Consider the following 21,983-nt stretch of genomic DNA (forward strand, 5'->3'; position numbering starts at 1 on the left):
GTGATAATGTCGAATGTCTTAATGATGTAGCCTACATCTGTGAACATAATGCTCAAAAAGAAGAAAGGACATTATTAACCGTTTAAAAACAATACTTTTATTGTGGTAAGCAGTTTGTGTGAATACAATTAAAATCCCCTCCTGTCCAGATAGGATTTTTTTTAATCAACATAACATATTTTTTAAAGGTCCGCCCTCATGCAGACACAGTTAAATCAAATATAGATCCACTTATTTATTTCCCCATAATGTATGGAAATCCATTTCTAGACGCAATCATTCAAGCATAAGCATTGAAGCAGTACGTGATTGATTGCAGTCACTCACTCACTACATAGAAGCAAGGTACTGCAGATGGCTGTCTTATTTTACAACAGTGGCAGCAGTTTCAGAAAACCCCTTATTCAAGACCTTGAGTCATTGTTTCTATACATGTCCAGTACAAAAGGTTCTGTATACACAGTGCTTGACTTGGGCCAGAGCCGGAATAATGCAAGGGCTTACCGGGGTTGAAGCCCCTGGATCCAGGCCGGTGGGGGGCACAGGAGGCAGCAAAAAAAAAGTTTTTAAAAAAGTTTTTAAAAACATAATAATATATACAGTATATGGTAGGGTGCCAATGTGGGTAACTGGGGGGGCATGCCTTGATTGGGTAATTGGTTAATACAAAATATGATTCAAATAAATGCATAATAAATAAATGTGACTGATATGTATTTTTTTTGTATTTTTTTTATCTAACCACAGGAGCCAGCTCTCAATGTTCAAAATACACCAAAGAGCATAATTTAGCCACAGAGGATCAATAGTTTAAAAAAAAAAAACGGTTGATTACATTTTATCACAAGTGCATACAGGTAAATGCCAAAATATAGGAAACACCAACATAAAGTGTCTTAAAAGTGAGCTGCCAAATCAGCTTAAATGCCCGGAGCTGTCCGGGCCGCTGAACCTGCATCCACATTTTTTGGGAAGTGGGTACCAGCTCCTCTATAAAACATAGTGGTCTATCACTGGCCCAGATTCACACACAGCATCAAAAAAAGGTTGATCAAAGTGGGATCTGCATTGAATAGCAATGGAGCAATGGAGGCTGGTGGGAGGAGCTATAGGAGATAGCATCTCATTGTAATAGCTGGAATGAATTGTATGGAATGGTATCAAACATATGAAAACCACATGTGCGTTCCATTAATTCCATTTCAGCCATTACAATGAGCCCATCCTCCCATTGCTCCTCCCACTAGCCTCCACTGTAATGGAGTGGGTATTCATATCCTGATTCCGCTTTGTTCAAGTTTATTTGCCACTATTCTGTGAATCCAGCATGCCAGCCTAGTTCACATTACATAAGCACTCTGTTAATTAAGTTGCACTGGATGTCATGTATTTCAATGGAGACGTCCACAACAGCGTGGAAATACAACGCCACCCTGTGGTTGAAGGCTCCATAGCGAGACGAACTGGGCATAATAAAGCCAATTTATGCTTGATCCAAAAATGTGGTCGGAGGCTTCGTATGGAGGGTGTGACGCAATTGCTGAGCCTCCGGAGGCATGCAAAGGCCAAATCAAGCTCCATAATACATTGCAGTGTTTTTTTGTAAAAGGCTTTGCAGCCATGATCAGAATTAGGCCTACCCTTCAGCGTGTTTCTGTGTGCTTTGTATCATCTGCGTGTATGCCAGTGAGAGTGGGGTGTTGCCCGAGAAGAGAGACCAACCAAATCATGAGAAAACAAAACGAGAATTACTTGACACATTGGAAAGAATTAACAAAAACTCAGAGCAAACTAGAATGCTATTTGGCCCTAAACAGAGAGTACAGAGTGGCAGAATGCCTGACCACTGTGACTGACCCAAATTTAAGGAAAGCTTTGACTATGTACAGACTCAACGAGCCTTGCTATTGAGAAAGCTACGTGCACACTGCCCACAAAATTAGGTGGAAACTGAGATGCCCTTCCTAACCTCCTGCCAAATGTATGACCATATTAGAGACACATATTTCCCTCAGATTACACAGACCCACAAAGAATTCAAATACAAACACAATTTTGATAAACTCCCATATCTACTGGGTGAAATACCAGTGTGCCATCACAGCAGCAAGATTTGTGACCTGTTGCCACAAGAAAATGGCAACCAGTGAAGAACAAAATACAACCCATATTTATGTTTATTTATTTTCCCTTTTGTACTTGAACTATTTGTACATCATTACAACACCGTATATAGACCTAATATGACATTTGAAATGTCTTTATTAATTTGGAACTTCTGTGAGTGTAATGTTTACTGTAAATTGTTATTGTTTATTTCACTTTTGTTTATTATCTACTTCACTTGCTTTGGCAATGTCAACATATGTTTCCCATGCTAATAAAGCCCTTAAATTGAATTGAATTGAGAGAAAGAGACATTTCAGCATCAGGTAACCTATAAAACAAACTCAACTGGCGGACCGTGGTCCGGGTCCGGACCCAGAGAAGGGTCAATCCGGACCAGACAACATTGCATTTTGTTATATAGAAGTACATTATTTTTAGACAGCTTAAAAAAAAACAACCGGGCGCAGAGGTCTAATTTAGCCATCCGATTTAACTCAGCAACCTCTCTTTCTCACTCTTTCTCTCTACTAGTGCCCCGTCTAATCCAATCGCATGGTTATATGCAAATATCAGAGGCCGCGTCTTACCCAATCACATCAATACAAATATCCTCTGCGGAACCTTGGGACAAGCAGGCAGTAAGAAACAGAAAGATTTGACCGCGGTTCAACTGTTAATATCAGACATAGAAGGCGCTTAGTTACCAATATCTTTGTTAAAAAATAAAAAAGTTAACTCTGAAAACCGTATATTCAAAGACGAGTGGACGGAACAGTATTTATTCATTCTCTCCACAACTACCACAAAACCAATGTGCCTGATATGCCGTGAGATTGTAGCTCTTTTGAAAAGTGCCAATGTTAAGCGCCTTTATGACACCAGGCATATTATATTCGATCAGATGTATCCCCTGAACACGGAGGTGTTAACAAACAAGACTAACCAACTCAAATCCCAATATGAGAGGTCCACCAAAGTCCTTGCCAATTCCCTGACAGCCCAACAACGTGCAATGGAGTGTTCACTGAGGTTAGCTTGGGTTTTGGGAAAACACACAAAAACATTTTCAGATGCTGAGATGGTAAAATTACGCATGTGTGGAGTTGCTGACAACTTCATTGAAGGTAAACAAAGAGATGAGGTAAGGGAAAGATCAAACAGATCCCACTGTCAGATTCCACAGCAATGAGGAGAACTGAAATATTGGCTGAAGATTTAACTTCACAATTGATGCGGCCATTCAGAATCCACCATGCATTTCATTAGCTGTGAATGAATCAACAGATAGCACTGATAATGCCCAGCTTCTGCTGTTTGTCAGATTTTATAATGAAACAAAGAAGGAGTTCTGTGAGGAGCTGTTGGGCTTAACACATCTAGAAGCACACACACGGGGAGAGGATATCCATGAGGCCATCAAAGGGATGCTGACAAAAAGGGGGAGAGATCTGAAGTCAGTGGTCTCCATCACCACAGGTGGAGCTCAGATGGAGCTCCAGCCATGACAGGAAGAGGGAGGGGACTGGTTGCACATTTTAAAGATGACCCCCCTGACCTGACATTATATCACTGCATCATCCATCAATCTGTCCTGTATGCCAGTGTGGGAAAATAGTATTCTGCGGTCATGACAACGATGATGAAACTGATCAACTTTTTGAGAGCAACATCATCCCTACAACATCGCCTGCTACGAGGCATTCTGACAGAGGCCAATGCCAGTTTTGATGACTTACTACTAGCAACAATATAAGATGGCTCAGCAAAGGCAGGGTTTTGAAACGCTTATGGGCCATTTAGGAGGAAATCAAAACTTTCTTATCAGAGCAAAAGAGGCAACTCAGTTATCTGACCTTTTTTGAAGATGAGGAGAAGATGGAAACAGTTGCATTTCAGACAGAGATTACATCACATCTTAATCAACTGAATGTTAAGCTGCAGGGATGGTTAAACACAGTGTGATATAATAAGAGCAGTCCAGGCTTTCCAGAATAAATTGGAGCTTTTCAAGAATGATCTCCAGGGAGAACTTGTCCATTTCCCCAATCTTCTGGTGCAAAAGCAGGGAGATAAAGATGTTCCCAACCATGTAGATTTCATCCAGAAGCTGATTGATAACTTTCAACTTCGCTTTGATGACTTCACTGTTGGAAGAGAACTGCTGCTGCTTTTTAGTACATTTTTCTATTTATTCTGATTTATCAGGGGGTGCTGCAGCACCCACAGCACTACTTCCCGCGGCTATGCTGGGTGAGATGGTTTAATTAAAAAGGCATTAATCACAACGCTGTTGGTTGGAGCAACCATAAACCCTTTATTGCTCATTTACCTTGCATCACAGAAGCTGGGCATTATCAGTGTTATCTGTTGATTTATCCACAGCTAATGAAATGCATGTGACAAATGTGCCAAAGTTGTCAGAAGAAGAAAAACAGATCTTCAGATGGGTAGATGTTACATCACAGAAATGGAGTTGATAGAGTTGCAAGAAAATGTGACTTTGAATGTGCAGGCTGGTGATTGTGACCCTGTTATTTTCTGGGGAAAGATGGTGCCTGCAGCTAATGTCCCTGTGCTCAAGAAACTGGCACTATACATCCTGACCATTTGGCTCCACATACAGCTGTGAATCAGCCTTCTCCACAATGAACTTCATTAAAAACAAATACTGTACCAGGCTCACCAATGAACACCTGCACCAGTGTCTCAGAGTGGCTCTCACACCATTTGTGCCAAAGTTCAATGCATTGGCAGAAGACAGAATGTGTAATTTCTCTCATTGATGCAATGGCAAGGCCCAGAGTGACTTATACAAGAATATTGCATGGCCCACAGTGGTATTCTGTTCATTCAGATTATGTTTGTTAAACCCTCCTTTGTTCTCCAGAAAACATGCACTTTGTTATAATAATAATAATACAAAAAGTCCATTCAAGGCCTATGTACAATGGTTCAGAGTGCACTTTTTGCATAGACAATTATGCAACCACTTTTGTTCTTCAGCAATGGTGATGCAATGTTAAACATTTAAATTCGAAAGAAGTTGTAATTAATTCAAGTTATTAGTCTCATTTAATTTATTTTATGTATTTAATGCACATTTTATATAATGTCATGTTTCCTAAGTCTGAGACAACTATGTTTGTTACTACGCCATACCACAGTGCTGATAAAGGACGATATCCCTCCGGACCTTTGCCACCTAGGATAGTTGTGTCACTGGACCTTCTCAAATAGTAGTTGAGCACCCCTGCTATAAAATAATGATAGACTAACTACACTGAGTGTACAAAACATTAGGAACACCGTCCTAATATTGAGTTGCAACCCCTTTTACCCTCAGAACAGCCTCAATTCGTTGGGGCATGGAATCTACAAGGTGTCGAAAGCGTTCCACAGGCATGCTGGCCCATGTTGACTCCAATCCTTCCCAAAGTTGTGTCAAGTTGGCTGGATGTCCTTTGGGTGGTGGACAATTCTTGATGCACACGAGAAACTGTGTGTGAAAAAACCCAGCAGCGTTGCAGTTCTTTACACACTCAAACCAGTGCGCCTGGCACCTACTACCATATCCCTTTCAAAGGCACTTAAATATTTTGTCTTGCCCATTCACCCTTGGAATGGCACACATAATCCATAGCCGTGTTCGAATACTCATATTAACCATACTATTTATGATGTAACTTGAGTATGTAGTATGCTTATTGGTCATAGTATGGATATAGTTAGTATGTCAAAAGTTATACAAGCAGTGGATGCTATTTCCGTGCTTTTAGGGCCCATAATTAAATCTTCAAAAAATGGGCGTGGCTTCACAAAGTTTTCAGATTTGAAGAAAATGGCGGAAAATATGCAGCCGAAGTCCGACAACAGCAGATACAAATTCATTGTGTTAACTAATTATGACAAATGTTAAAAACATGTTGAGCAATGTAATAAAGTAATGACTTTTCAAATAAGTTACATTACACGTTATCTTTGCTGACAATTTGTTTGCTACGCTATCCTTACGAGCCACATAAACTCAGCAAAAAAAGAAACGTCCTCACTGTCAACTGTGTTTATTTTCAGCAAACCTAACATGTGTAAATATTTGTATGAACATAACAAGATTCAACAACTGAGACATAAACTGAACAAGTTCCACAGACATGTGACTAACATAAATGGAATAATGTGTCCCTGAACAAAGCGGGCGGGTCAAAATTAATAAACAAAAGTAACAGTCAGTATCTATTGTGGCCACCAGCTGCATTAAGTACTGCAGTGCATCTCCTCCTCATGGACTGAACCAGATTTGCCAGTTCTTGCTGTGAGATGTTACCCCACTCTTCCACCAAGGCACCTGCAAGTTCCCGAACATTTCTGGGGGGAATGGCCTTAGCCCTCACCCTCCGATCCAACAGGTCCCAAATGTGCTCAATGGGATTGAGATCCGGGCTCTTCGCTGGCCATGGCAGAACACTGACATTCCTTTCTTGCAGGAAATCACACACAGAACGAGCAGTATGGCTGGTGGCATTGTCATGCTGGAGGGTCATATCAGGATGAGCCTGCATGGAAGGGTACCACATGAGGGAGGAAGATGTCTACCCTGTAACGCACAGCGTTGAGATTTCCTGCAATGACAACAAGCTCAGTCTGATGATGCTGTGACACACCTTCCCAGACCATGACGGACCCTCCACCTCCAAATCGATCCCGCTCCAGGGTACAGGCCTCGGTGTAATGCTCATTCCTTCAACAATAAACGCGAATCCGACCATCACTCCTGGTGAGACAAAACCGCGACTCGTCAGGTGAATAGCACCTTTTGCCAGTCCTGTCTGGTCCAGCGACAGTGGGTTTGAGCCCATAGGCGACGTTGTTGCCGGTGATGTCTGGTGAGAACCTGCCTTACACAGGCCTACAAGCCCTCAGTCCAGCCTCTCTCAGCCTATTGAGGACACGGACAGTCTGAGCACTGATGGAGGGATTGTGCGTTCCTGGTGTAACTCGGGCAGTTGTTGTTGCCATCCTGTACCTGTCCCGCAGGTGTGATGTTCGGATGTACCGATCCTGTGCAGGTGTTGTTACACGTGGTCTGCCACTGCAACAACGATCAGCTGTCCGTACTGTCTCCCTTTAGCGCTGTCTTAGGCGTCTCACAGTACGGACATTGCAATTTATTGCCCTGGCCATATCTGCAGTCCTCATGACTCCTTGCAGCACGCCTAAGGCATGTTCACGCAGATGAGCAGGGACCCTGGGCATCTTTCTTTTGGTGTTTTTCAGAGTCAGTAGAAAGGCCTCTTTAGTGTCCTAAGTTTTCATAACTGTGACCTTAATCGGTGTCAGTTAACGTCGGCAAAAAAGCGTAATTAAATTGTTGCCAGCAGCACAGTTACAGTCACCAACGCTCTGGATAACATGAAAACAGCCTAAACAGCTCTGCTAGGGCGAGTAAAATGGTCAGAGTGAGGATTTCTCTCATTTGTGTCTGGAAGTAGCTAGCAAGCTAGCCAACGTTAGCCAGTTAGTTTAGGTGCTTGACTGCTGTTGTGAGGTCTGAACGCTTGGATCAACCCTACTGTCGGCCAGAGTGTCCAGTGTGCACTCAGAACGATCCAAGAGCGAAACGCTCTGAATTTATGAACTGACAATCTGACAAGCTCTGAATTTATGAACGCCCAGAGCGCACTATGAGCGCACTCTGGCACTCCAGATTAAATGTACGAACACACCCGAAGTCGTAAAGTATCTAGCTAGTAATTTGTTATTCTAACAAGAGGTTGCAAAGCAACAGCATCAACTTCAGGTAGACAGGCGTAGCTCTACTGAAATGCGCAACTGAAATAATACTGTTCGTTTACAGTATACTAAAATGAACCAATACTATATAGTATGTAGTATATACTCATTAAGTATGTAGTATACAGTATGTTAGTATGGGTATTCGAACACAGCTCATGTCTCAATTGTCTCAAGGCTTAAAAAAGGATCTGACCCTTTTTTCATATTTCGCCTAAAATGACATATCCAAATCTAACTGCTCAGGACCTGAAGCAAGGATATGCATATTCTTGATACCATTTGAAAGGAAACACTTTGAAGTTTGTGGAAATGTGATAGCTACTGTAATTAATATAGGAGAATGTAACACAAAAGATAATACAAAGAAAAAAACATTTGTTTTTTTGTTCCATCATCTTTGAAATGTAAGAGAAAGGCCACAATGTATTATTACAGTTTAGGCATAATTTAGATTTTGGCCACTAAATGGCAGCATTGTATGTGCAAAATTTTAGACTGATCCAATTAACCATTGCATTACGGTTCAAATGTCGTATCAAGTTTGCCCAAATGGGCCTTATTAGTTTATTGATACATTTTCATGGACATAATTGTGCACTCTCCTCAAACAATAGCATGGTATTCTTTCACTGTAATAACTACTGTAAATTGGACAGTGCAGTTATATTAACACAAATTTAAGCTTTCTGCCCATATCAGATATGTCTATGTCCTGGGAAATGTTCTTGTTACTTACAACGTCATGCTAATCACATTAGCGCATGTTAGCTCAACCGTCCTGCAGGGGGACACCGATCCTGTAGAGGTTTTAATGTCTTGTGCAGGCTTTTGTTCGAGCCTCACTTTAACACACCACATTCCCACTGGGCACACACTTGAATCAACGTTGTTTCCACGTCATTTCATTTAAATGATGTTGATTGATGTTGAATTGACGTCTGTGTCCAGTGGGATTGTAGCTTAAACATCAGCTGCTCAACAGGACCTTGATAAGCAGACTCGGGTGTGTTTCAGGGCTGGATCAAAGCCTGCACACCCAGTTGCTCTCCAGATGGAGAATGTTGGCTAATTTGCTCTGTCCAAATGCTCTTCTGGAGTGGTAGCTCCTCTCACTGTTGATGTCCTCTAGCTGGATACTACCCCATTTGTGAGCCATGGAGGACAGGTGATGGAAGGTTGACCACATGTGTTTTATACAGTAGCTTAACAGTGCAGTTATTCTACTTTGTGGGGGGTTAAGTGCCTTGACAGGAGCTAGTAGGCCTACATGTGATCGGAGACCAGCAGCCTTCTAGTGTCAATACCACATTTATGCTGACTTTTTCCATGTAGGCTACATAGAGATGCCACCAATTATTGGTTATGGAAATTTGGTTAAAAGTAACAGAAAAGTCATGAAATTCCAACTGTCAAACTGAGTATGAACCCTTAACACTGAAGGCTAATGCCATTTGGGAATATCTGTGTACATAGTCATCCCAATTTCATCCCAAGTCAAGCTCTGCGTATACAGCATTCATATTCATAGTATGCATAGCATAACAATAGTATAACTATAGATACCATAGTATAACCTACTGTGTAAGCATTCAAGGCATGCACTTTTCAAACAATTGACATATTCTAGCCTATCTATAATGATATTCAAGGATGATGTTCAGTCCCATGTTATCCCAACCATTTGGCAGCTGAGTTCCCATAGTTTCTGAGCCATCTCATCATCCCTGGCAGCCCTGGTACAGCTGGAGGGTTTACAGTCACTGTGAACAATGCAAATGCAATTCAGTAACAAATAATATGTGTATCATATACTAAATATCTTGTAAACCTAGGATTTATCTAAAATGTCACTGTGGTCTAAAAACCAATTCACTTCATTGTGTGATTTCACCTGTAATATCCACCGCTCTCTGGCTCCAGCTCAGGCTCCACAGCACAGTAGATGGAGGTCTGGGCACCTTGTACAATAGTTTTGGTGAAAGGTCTGACAATCTTCCAGGATATCAGCAGTGCTAAATTCATGTGTCTCTTCAGCTCAGTCCTCACTATACCTGGGTGGACTGCATAAACTGTCACTCCAGTGTCTAACAAAGGAAAAATGGAAGTAGAGAATCCAACCTCTTCTAAATAGTGCAGGCATCACATATTACCTTTTATCTTACCGAATAAGCACAAAATAACAAGATTTAGGGGACTGGATTGACAATCTCATAAAACGGTAATTCTTGGATGTTTGAAAAAGAACAGCAGTGCTAGAAAGTTTATTAGTGAACAAGATAAGACTCTAAGAAAAGTATTATCTTTAAGCTAGCCAATGATGCAAAACGTCTATGATGAAAAGCCAGCCAATCTTGCAAAGCTTCTATCATAAACTGCAGTGTTTTCAATGCAGTTTGTTTTGCTTGCCCAGGTCCACTGATAATGTCAACACCAATATGGGAGAAAAAAAATTGTAACACAAACCTTTTAGTCTCTTGGCCAGGGACCGTATACTCAGGATGTTAGCTAATTTGCTCTGTCCATATGCTCTTCTGGAGTGGTAGCTCCTCTCACTGTTGATGTCCTCTAGCTGGATCCTACCCCATTTGTGAGCCATGGAGGACAGGTTGATGATTCTGGCTGGTCTGGATCTCTTTATCAGATCAATCAGCAGGAAGGTGAGCAGGAAGTGACCTGAAAGACATGATATTCTAACATGCTACTCTACAGTAGATTACTTGTACAACGTATTACTGACTAATATTTTCATAGGGTAAGAACTATAGATAATATATAATTTCACCCTATAGCCTATTTGTATCTCTTCATTTGTGTTAGGTTGCTCTGTCTCACCCAAATGGTTCACTCCAAACTGCATCTCAAAGCCATCTGCGGTCTTAGAGTATGGACACATCATGATCCCAGCATTGTTGATAAGAATGTTCACTTGTTTCTCCTCTGAAAGAGTATTTCCAAATAAAAAAAGTAATCACTGAAGTTAAGACTGATTGTGTTTTGTATTGTATTCCATATTGTATTTCTACATTAGACAAAGTCCTCACATTGAGATTATAAAGAGATTGGACGAGTGACAAGTCTCTACTAACCCCTGTTGATTAACTCTGCAAATTCTCGAATGGACTTTGTGTCGGACAAATCCATCTTTCTGGCCACAATGTTGGGGTTTCCAGAGTTCTCAATGATCTCTCTCTGTGCCGCCTCAGCTCTGCCCAAGTCTCTGCAGGCCAAGATTATCCTGCCCCCTGATGATTATAGAAAAATGTCAGAGTATATGTCAAGTATGTACAGTTTATGTCAACAAACATGCATCATGCTACCCATCCTTTCACCACAACATGGTGGTACATGTACTGTATAATAACATGGTGGTGCAAGTGTACTTACCTCTCTTTGCCAGGTCCATTGCTGTCTCTTTGCCAATGCCAGCATTGGCTCCAGTAATGATAACTGTTTTGCCATCTAGTCTTTCACTAGATGACCACTGACCACAGAGAATAGCTCTAGAGAAACATAGGAACACGTGTGATTGTGAGCAGATACAGTAAAAATGACATATGTCGCTAAATCAGACCTGGAATAAGTAAAGTTTTTTAAATGGTTTTGATACATTTCAAATAATACTTTGGAGGTGTAACCCCCCTTAATTATGTTGGATCACTATCCTACATACTGAGCTAGCTGGTGATGTACAATCAATGCAGCAACTTGAGCCAAGTAAAGCAACATTCACATAAACCAACAACAGAATGAGTAGAGTAGTAGAGCATGCACAGCCTACCTTATTGTATAAATGTTTGACATTCTAGAGCTGATGGCCGCCACACAGACTCCCTACCGTGTTGTCTCACAGCATGTCCTTTCTCTAAAGAATTACACTAGTTGAATTGCTGATCGAGTAAGTGTGTAGTGTATGCTATGTTAGAGTTGAGGACTGGATTATTGTAGAGGGTCGGATTGGGGTTGTAACAACTAATCCTAGATAATCTGCTAAAGTTCTGCCACATGATCCAATCAGGATCAGCAGGAGCCTGTGCATATAACCATTTCAATACATATCAGCAATTCTTGAAAACTACTGAGCTCTGATTTTAGACTGCATGTTGAATCAATAATTTCTTTTTGAAAAAAAGGAAAGCAAAAAATTACTATTTTGAGAACATTGAGATGACAATGATACTGAAAAAATAATTTTCACAACGTAACATACTGTACCATTGATAACGTACTATGAATGAGAAAAGTTTATTAATATTGTTTCGATCTATAAACGCAACACTCTTAAAACTGGAAAGGTTAAAGTGAATACCAGCTAGAAGGAATGGCTATTTGAATGAAGAGAGTTGTACTAATATCCCTTGGGCAGATTCTGCATGTACAGCTGACCAAATTACGCAGGATTTTACTTCTATGTTAACCAAGATTAGGGTTGTACTAATCCTGAGACAAACCCCAAAAGAAGTAGAGGCAAAACAATCTTTTTTTTTATTTCACTCAGGAATGCAGAGGGACAATAAACATATATTTATATGTATACATATACATATAAGAACCTGACCAAGAACACCATCTAGTGGTTAACATAATAGCTATAGAATTTTTTTCCCCAAATCAAGATCATAGTTATAGTTAAATGAATCCCAAAGAAACAAAATCGTAATAAATATGCTTTACACCACATTATAAACTGGGCCCTGAATACTGATTGGCTGACACCTGATAAGCTTGACACCTGTAACAATGTAATGTATTCGGCACAAAAGCTCGCACAGGATAACTTATATAACCTAACATCACTTTGTCGGGCAAAGACTCAACATCAAAACTCAAAAGAACAGACATCGGCTCTTCTGTTTCACCACTCACGCCACCCTGTCTGAGTAGCACCAAACGACGAGCATCACGAACACCGGGAATCTTTCCCTTCAGTTGGTCAGCTTTCACATTTACCTCTACCCCAGTAATCACTGCATTCAATGGCGCCCTTTTCTTGAGAGCTAAACAATTCACATCTCTTGCCCCCATTCGCTTAACGTGGAGCGCCTGCTCCCTCTGACCAGCAGAAACACAAACAATTATCACAAGACCACTTCTGGTTACCCTCACCAATTCCAATAAAAAACATTATTGGCATTGTTGAATTCGATTTTTATAATAGCAAGCCAGGACTGATGGTTTGCTTAGCTAAACTAGCAGGTCTGTTTGTTTGGATACCAAGGCAAATACTGTAGCTACGGTGTATAGTAAACTTGCTAGCTACTTCAGTGGATGTGGAAAACATTTCTAACTGCAAATGAACACATTTATAGTGGTAAATGTGTTAAAATATAGCTATGGCATAAAAGGGATAATCAACTCAAGGCTCTATGCATTCTTTGGGGGGAAAATGTACTCTGTGGAAGGTGCTAGAGCCCCGAGTTGATTATATAGAGTTCGTGACTGGCTAGTTAGCAAGCAAGGGATAAGAATGCTGCCAGCAAGCATGGCAATGGAACATAAAGGAAGAATGTCTGGTTTCGCGTCCATAAATATTGAACTAATCGAAAGAACGACTGTGGCTCAAAACAGGTGGGGCTCTGCAGGTGGGGCATCCCTTGTTGGTGTCCCTTGTTGAATTTGCGATTTCCAACTTGTTGTGTAATCTTTATGTCCAATGGCCGATGAGCACCGATACGTTTTATATATAATTTCTCTTAATTATTTCTCTTCACATGATAAGGATTAAAAAGGATTTGCCAGTAGATTGTCGACTTGATTCATGATGATGACTGCTAGCTAAGACTGAAAGATGTTGACATGATCAGTCCAATCAAAGCTACTGTAGACATAACGTGATTTGACATACTTTTATCTGTGGCCAATGACCTTGAGCCTTCTTAGAAGGGCACTTGTAATATAACTCCATGGCAGGACCCAAAGGGCTGAAATTTTGATGTCTACCCTTACTAAGGACATAAACTTAGCAATGACGTACTGTCCCCATGACTAACAGAACACTGAGCCAATCAGGCGCAATGCTCCTATTTTTTGCTGGCTCGCCCCCCCACCACAGAAAGCACTGAGCTAGGCTGAAACACCTACATTTTGGAGCTGCCTTACTCAAGAAAACAAAAGAGACCATGTGTGTATGCGGCTTTATTAACTCAATGATATATAAAAAAAATGGTACATTGTTTGCAAACTGATACAGTTGAAGTCAGAAGTTTACATACACTTAGGTTGGAGTCATTAAAACTCATTTTTCAACCACTCCACAAATTTCTTGTCAACAAACTATAGTTTTGGCAAGCCGGTAAGGACATCTACTTTGTGCATGACAGAAGTAATTTTTCCAACAATTGTTTACAGACCGATTATTTCACTGTATCACAATTCCAGTGGGTCAGAAGTTTACGTTTGGAGGAAAAAGGGGGATGCTTGCAAGCCGAAGAACACCATCCCAACCGTGAAGCACAGGGGTGGCAGCATCATGTTGTGGGGGTGCTTTGCTGCAGGAGGGACTGGTGCACTTCACAAAATAGATGGCATCATGAGGAAAGAAAATTATGTGGATATATTGAAGCAACATCTCAAGACAGTCAGGAAGTTAAAGCTTGGTTGCAAATGGGTCTTCCAAATGGACAATGACCCCAAGCATACTTCCAAAGTTGTGGCAAAATGGCTTAAGGACAACAAAGTCAAGGTATTGGCGTGGCCATCACAAAGCCCTGACCTCAATCCTATATAAAATTTGTGGGCAGAACTGAAAAAACGTGTGCGAGCAAGGAGGACTACAAACCTGACTCAGTTACACCAGCTCCGTCAGGAGGAATGGGCCAAAATTCACCCAACTTATTTTGGGAAGCTTGTGGAAGGCTACCCGAAACATTTGACCCAAGGTAAACAATTTAAAGGCAATGCTACCAAATACTAATTGAGTGTATGTAAACATCTGACCCACTGGGAATGTGATGAAAGAAATAAAAGCTGAAATAAATAATTCGCTGTGTAACGCTTGTCATGGTTGGAAGAAGAGGAGGACCAAAGCGCAGCGTGGTAAGTGTCCATATTCAATTTAATAACTGAACACTAAGAATACAAAAATAACAACGTGAATGATACAAAACCAAAACGAAACAGTCCCGTATGGTGAAAACACAGACACAGGAAAACAACCACCTACAAAACACAAAGGAAAACAGGCTACCTAAATATGGCTCCCAATCAGAGACAATGACTGACACCTGCCTCTGATTGGGAACCATACTAGGCCAAACACATAGAAATATAACCATAGAACAAAACATAGAAAAACAACAAAGAATGCCCACCCCAACTCACGCTCTGACCAAACTAAAATAAAGACATAAAAAAGGAACTAAGGTCAGAATGTGACACTCTGTCACGCCCTGACCTTAGAGAGCATGTTTATTTCTCTATTTGGTTAGGTCAGGGTGTGATTTGGGTGGGCATTCTAGTTTTCTATTTCTTTGTTGGCCGGGTATGGTTGGGGGATCTTGTTTTTGTACAGTTGCTGTATAGCCCTGCAGAACTTTACGTTAGTTTGTATTTTGTTGTTTTGGCGGTGTTTCAGTATTAAATGATCATGAACACTTTCCACGCTGCGCTTTGGTCTCATTCATTCAACGACGGACGTAACATTCTCTCTACTATTATTCTGACATTTCACATTCTTAAAATAAAGTGGTGATCCTAAGTGACCTAAGACAGGGAATTTTTACTAGGATTAATTGTCAGGAATTGTGGACAAACTGAGTTTAAATGTATTTGGCTATGGTGTATGTAAACTTCCGACTTCAACTGTATATACCTTTCATAATATTTCCCCTAATGTTGTGCAACTTGCATAGCTACCTTCTCTTTCTCTATATATTTATTGTTGCTTCATTCCTTCCTGGCTTTCAACAGTTAAATAAATGTATTGTCCTTATCTTCATCATCGTAATTATATAGAATAAGATGCAGATGGCTATCACTTCTCTTCATGTTTATTGAATGGTTATGGGTCTGAATAAATAGCTGCTGTATTCTACCACCCTCGCGGTTCTCTCCCTGTGAGTTATATTGGGAGCTGTATTAACATTCAGCAAACAAGAGCTTGCATCCTGCTTGGAATAGTCTATTAGCATAAGAAATGCAAAAACAAATTTTTCAGCAAGCTATTCTAGTCTAGCTTTTCCTGGGACTCCAAGAGTTAAGGATCATTTTCTTAGGAGAGAGGCCAGTGGAGTGCAGGTTCTTTTGTGCAAGAGACAGAGGCTATATAAGGCTGCCAGTAAGATTGCACCTAAATCAACCATTTATCGGATCATCAAGAACTTCAAAGAGGGCGGTTCAATTGTTGTGAAGAAGGCTTCAGGGCGCCCAAGAAAGTCCCGCAAGCGCCAGGACCGTCTCCTAAAGTTGATTCAGCTGCGGGATCGGGGCACCACCAGTACAGAGCTTGCTCAGGAATGGCAGCAGGCAGGTGTGAGTGCATCTGCACGCACAGTGAGGTGAAGACTTTTGGAGGATGGCCTGGATGGTCTGGACATAAAGCTAGGGTTGTGGTTGAGGCAAGGGAAAGGGTTGAACCGGGATGTGGACATGAAGCTAGGGTTAGGGTTGTGGTTGAGAATAGGTTTGAACTGGGATGTGGACATTAGGGTTGAACCGGGATGTGGACATGAAGCTCGGGTTAGGGTTGTGGGTGAGGCTTAAATTAGGGTTGAACCAGGATGTGGACATGAAGCTAGGGTTAACCCTAGACCTAACCTTAGTTTATCGTACTTTTATCCTCCTTTTTTATCCTACTTCTCTTTGTACTCACCTGGCTCTCACTTTGACCCAAGGTGCAGGAGCCGGTTCCAGGTAACATATTTCAAAATCATTTATTGGTGCAGAAAAGAGAACCGAAAACAATGAACTGAAACACCTTTATAATCTACATCATCACTAAATAGAAAGTCAACAAATACCCTTTAATGTTCCTCCCACTGATAAAGCATGGACTGAAGAAGCCCCTTACACTTCCTGATTTATTTGTACTGCCTTTAAAAATGAAATGGTACTGTACATATCTACACAATTCAAAATTGAAGAGGTTGTGCGAATGTGCTGTGCATACAGTACAATTGATGCAATGTTGGAAATAACTTTTATGCAGTACCACCAATAGCTAAATTAAGCCGGTTTACAAAGGCAATACAAAAGAATCAGGAAATGTTTGGGGCTTCTTCAGTCCATGCTTTATCAGTAGGAGGAACATTAAAGGGTATTTGTTGACTTTCCATTTAGTGATGCTGTAGATTAGAAAGGTGTTTTAGTTCCTTGTTTCAGTTCTCTATTCTGCACTCATAAATTATTATGAAATATGTCTCCTAAGATAAAGACGAGTGTATCAGTGTCATGATCTACATAGCATGTTGGGTACCTTCCTGGCAGACAGATTTACTGCAGCCAGTCTCCTCCCCCTGCTCTCAATAACTGGTAAATTAGCATTGCCATTATATAAACCCAAAGGGAATTACTGTAACCCTATCTTTGATATTCAGCCAATATTTGCTTTCATGTCTCGCCTGTCAGTAATAGGAAGTATTTGGAGTACACTTCCGCCGTAGATAAATTGATCTACAGTACCAGTCAAAGTATGGACACACCTACTCATTCAACGGTTTAATTTATTTGTACTATTTTCTACATTGTAGAATAATAGTGAAGACATCAAAACTATGAAATAACACATATGGAATCATGTAGTAACCAAAAAAGTGTTCAACAAATCAAAATATATTTTAGATTCTTCAAAGTAGCCACACTTTGCCTTGATGACAGCTTTGCACACTCTTGGTATTCTCTCAACCAGTTTCATGAGGAATGCTTTTCCAACAGTCTAGAAGGAGTTCCCACATATGCTGAGCACTTGTTGACTGCTTTTCCTTCACTCTGTGGTCCAACTCATCCCAAACCATCTCAATTGGGTTGAGGTCGGGTGATTGTGGAGGCCTGGTCATCTGATGCAGCACTCCATCACTCTCTTTCTTGTTCAAATAGCACTTATACAGCCTGGAGGTGTGTTTTGGGTCATTGTCGTGTTGAAAAACAAATGATAGTCCCGCTAAGCGCAAACCAGATGGGATGGCATATCGCTGCAAAATGCTGTGGTAGCCATGCTGGTTAAGTGTGCCTTGAATTCTAAATAAATCACTGAGAGGGTCACCAGCAAAGCACCCCCACACCATCACACCTCATCCTCCATGCTTCACGGTGGGAACCACACATGCGGATATCATCCGTTCACCTACTCTGCGTCTCACAAAGACACGGCGGTTGGAACCAAAAATTTCACATTTTGACTCATCAGACCAAAGGACAGATTTCCAGCGGTCTAATGTCCATTGCTCTTGTTTCTTGGCCCAAGCAAGTCTCTTCTTCTTATTGGTGTCCTTTAGTAGTGGTTTCTTTGCAGCAATTTGACCACTCTGTGAAGCATTTATTTGGGCTGCAATCGGAGGCTCGTAACTCCAATTAACTTATCCTCTGCAACAATGGTAACTCTGGGCCTTCCTTTCCTGCGGCATTCCTCATGAGAGACAGTTTCATCATAGCACTTGATGGTTTTTGCGACTGCACTTGAAGAAACTTTCAAAGTTCTTGAAATGTGTCGTATTGACTGACCATGTCCTAAAATAATGATTTACTGTCGTTTCTCTTTGCTTATTTGAGCTGTTCTTGCCATAATATGGACTTGGTCTTTTACCAAATAGGGCTATCTTCTGTATACCATCTCCCTACCTTGTCACAACACAACTGATTGGCTCAAACGCATTAAAATGGAAAGAAATTCCACAAATGAACTTTTAACAAGGCACACCTGTTAGTTGAAATGCACTCCAGGTGACTACCTCATGAAACTGGTTGAGAGAATGCCAAGAGTGTGCAAAGCTGTTTTCAAGGCAAAGTGTGGCTACTTTGAAGAATCTAAAATATATTTAGATTTGTTTAACAGTTTTTTTGGTTTCTACATGATTCCAAATGTGTTATTTCATAGTTTTGATGTCTTCACTAGTATTCTACAATGTAGAATATAGTAAAAATAAAGAAAATCCCTTGAATGAGTAGGTGTGTCCAAACGTTTGACTGGTACTGTACTTTACTAGAAATCTGGTCAAATCTATCAGCTACAAGCCACACGCAGGAAAACTCTTGTCATTGGAGTCAATAATTATCCAACAGTACCACCTAACAGGTCGTATCTGCATACCAATGACTACTGGAGAGGCCAGTTCTAAGGTGTGTGTGCAGCCAGTGAGTACTCTGAAACGGACAACCTTATGTTATGTCAAAGGTATGACTATGTGTTTCTCTCATGTGTTGCTTCAGAAGAGGGTCAGCTGAATTTGTGTTTCTGTTTATTCAGATCTTATCTGTTTTATTATATTCTCATGTATTCCCTTTGCCAGATCTCTTTATTGAGCTTTTCAGACGACTTAGATCATGACTGTTATTTGTCAGTGCTGTTTAGCTATGTACAGATTCTATGGGTATGATAGATCAATGTCCATTTTCTATACAGTTGCCTACTACAGTATTTCCATACTGTACTATTGACACACTTTTACTTCCACAGCCTCTTATCTTCTACATTTACATCTACATTCACATTTTGGTCATTTAGCAGACGATCTTATCCAGAGCCACTCACAGTTGGTGCATTCAACTAAGGTAAGACGACCACCTAACTAACCAAACAGTGAATTTATAAGCCTACTCTATGTATCTAAATAATAGTGTTAAATGTCTTACTTCAAACTTACTCCTTATTTAGCATTTCAGAGCCCCAAGACGAGAAGATGGGGAATGAGAGCAATACATCTTGCGACAACATAGATGACAATGTCATACCTAAATCATACAGATATGCATTGCTGTCAATATACACTATTGTGCTTATTGGAGGGATCATCAGCATGTCCCTCATGATCAACAACATCAAGTCCAACGCCTGCTCGGTGACCACCACAGCCGTGTTGAACCTGATCATGGTCCACATCCTCTTTCTTCTGACCGTGCCCTTCCGCCTCTACTTCTACGCGGCCGGCGAGTGGCATCTCGGTCCTAACTTCTGCAAGGTGGTCAGTGCCATGATCCTCGCTCACATGTACCTAGCCTTCATCTTCTACGTGATAATTCTGGTGATCCGCTATCTCGACTTCTTCAGGAGTTCTAAGCAGGTGTTCTACAGGAGGCTACATGCCCTAGGGGCCAGTGCTGCTGTCTGGGGCCTCATTCTCATTGTGGTGGTCCCTTTAACTGCTGTGAAATATGGATCATCTATAGACAGTAACACAACCACCAGTGACAATCAGTGCTTTAACTTTGGAGGGATTTTTGATGAGAAACATGCTGTGGCTGTGCTGAACTACATCCTCAGTGCTCTCATCATCATACTTACATTAGCTCTGGCCTGTTGTCAGATGTGTATTCTGTGGTGTGTGTACAGAACTCACAGGGCGATGATCTTCTCGCAACAGGAGTTTTGGGCTCAAATCAAAAGTATTTTCTTTATGCTGGCCATTATAGTATGCTTTGTTCCATACAATATATTCAGGATTTACTATGTGAGTCATTTTAATGCCAATCTCCAGGTAAAGAATGAGATTGCTCTCGCTGTCACAACATTCAGCTGCTTTGACATGCTGACTTTTATGGGGAGAGGGTCATTCAGACCCTGTGATACAATATGCTGTGATTATCAATACTGATTATTGAGTCAAATATTATTCTATTTGCACCTTATTTGCACCATGTTAACCAAATGTACAAAACTACAGTGCACAAAACATTAGGAACACCTGCTCTTTCCATGACATAGACTGACCAGGTGAATCCAGTTGAAAGCTATGATCCCTTATTGATGTCACCTGTTAAATCCACCTCAATCAGTGTAGATGAAGGGAAGGAGACAGGTTAAAGAAATATGTTCAAGCCTTGAGACATGGATGGGTATGTTTGCCATTCAGAGGGTGAATGGGCAAGACAAAATATTTAAGTGCTTTTGAACGGGGTATGGTAGTAGGTGCCAGGCGCACCGGTTCGAGTGTGTCAAGAACTGCAACTCTGCTGGGTTTTTCACACTCAACAGTTTCCTGTGTGTATCAAGAATGGCACACCATCCAAAGGACATCCAGCCAACTTGACACTACTTTTGGAAGTATTGGAGTCAACATGAGCCAGCATCCCAGTGGAACGCTTTCGACACCTTGTGGTCAATGCCCAATGAGTTGAGGCTGTTCTGAGGGCAAAGGGGGGTGCAACTCAATATTAGGAAGGTGTTCCTAATGTTCTGTACACTCAGTGTATATACTTTGATATCCTTCAAAGCGAAAGAGTTATAACTCTTCTCAAAGGTAAATTACTCGTTATAGCACTTTCCTAATTGGGATATGATAATGCCATTTAGCAGATGTTGTCATCCAAAGCGACTTACAGACATGTGTGCATATATTTTACATATGGGTTGTCCCTGGAATTGAACCCACTATCTTGGCATTGTGGACACCATGCTCTACAAACTGGTCAAATCAGAAAAGACAAGAAAACAAACAGTGGAACTGTGTTTATTGTTAACTGTTGTAAATTTCTGGAACATTATACAAAGTAGTTACACACTCCCACTCCACATTGATGGGTTTGTACATGTTAGCTAAATTGATTCCGAAATAACCAGTCACCTAGTGTGTCATACTGTTACATCTATTTTATGCTAATTTTGTACCAAACATATACATGTTGATAAATCATGTAATCTTTATAATATTTTTTACAACTACATTTAAGTGAATCATATGTTTGATTAAAATGTTACTCTTTGTTTGTTCAATGTTTCTTGTCTTCCCAAAAGGGAGGGAACTGTGAACACGTGTCCATATTATTTAGAAAGGAATAGTATAATTAAGCAATAAGGCCATAGGGGGTTTGGTATATGGCTAATATACCACGGCTAAGGGCTGTTCTTGTGCACAACGTAACGTGGAATGCTTGGATACAGACCTTAGCCATGGTATATTGGCCATATACCACAAACCCCTGAGGTGCCTTATTGC

The 21,983-nt window shown here is 40.8% G+C and overlaps 2 protein-coding genes across 2 annotated transcripts; one reads left to right on the forward strand and one right to left on the reverse strand.

Moving 5' to 3' along the window:
• Positions 1-8,510: 8,510 nt before the first annotated feature.
• Positions 8,511-11,703, reverse strand: LOC139551340 (retinol dehydrogenase 12-like). The gene is made up of 7 exons (XM_071362833.1): positions 11,681-11,703; positions 11,287-11,402; positions 10,989-11,144; positions 10,735-10,839; positions 10,366-10,575; positions 9,794-9,986; positions 8,511-9,662 (listed from the first exon to the last, which is right to left on the reverse strand). Exons 1-7 carry the CDS (start codon positions 11,701-11,703, stop codon positions 9,560-9,562), a joined length of 906 nt encoding a protein of 301 aa, XP_071218934.1. The 3' UTR covers positions 8,511-9,559.
• Positions 11,704-19,730: 8,027 nt separating this feature from the next.
• Positions 19,731-20,642, forward strand: LOC139551253 (probable G-protein coupled receptor 141). Its single transcript, XM_071362735.1, has one exon. It carries the CDS (start codon positions 19,731-19,733, stop codon positions 20,640-20,642), a length of 912 nt encoding a protein of 303 aa, XP_071218836.1.
• The last annotated feature ends 1,341 nt before the right edge of the window (positions 20,643-21,983 follow it).

This window comes from Salvelinus alpinus, chromosome 23 (assembly GCF_045679555.1).
Source record: "Salvelinus alpinus chromosome 23, SLU_Salpinus.1, whole genome shotgun sequence".
NCBI classification, from domain to species: domain Eukaryota; kingdom Metazoa; phylum Chordata; class Actinopteri; order Salmoniformes; family Salmonidae; genus Salvelinus; species Salvelinus alpinus.

Coding starts and splice junctions, on each gene's coding strand:
- LOC139551340 (XM_071362833.1), bottom strand. CDS start 11,703: ATGTCAAACATTTATACAATAAG. Junction 10,840..10,988: donor TGCAGAGTTAATCAACAGGG/GTTAGTAGAGAC, acceptor ATACTCTTTCAG/AGGAGAAACAAGTGAACATT. Junction 9,987..10,365: donor CCTGGCCAAGAGACTAAAAG/GTTTGTGTTACA, acceptor TTCCTTTGTTAG/ACACTGGAGTGACAGTTTAT.
- LOC139551253 (XM_071362735.1), top strand. CDS start 19,731: ATGGGGAATGAGAGCAATACATCTTGCGACAACATAGATGACAATGTC.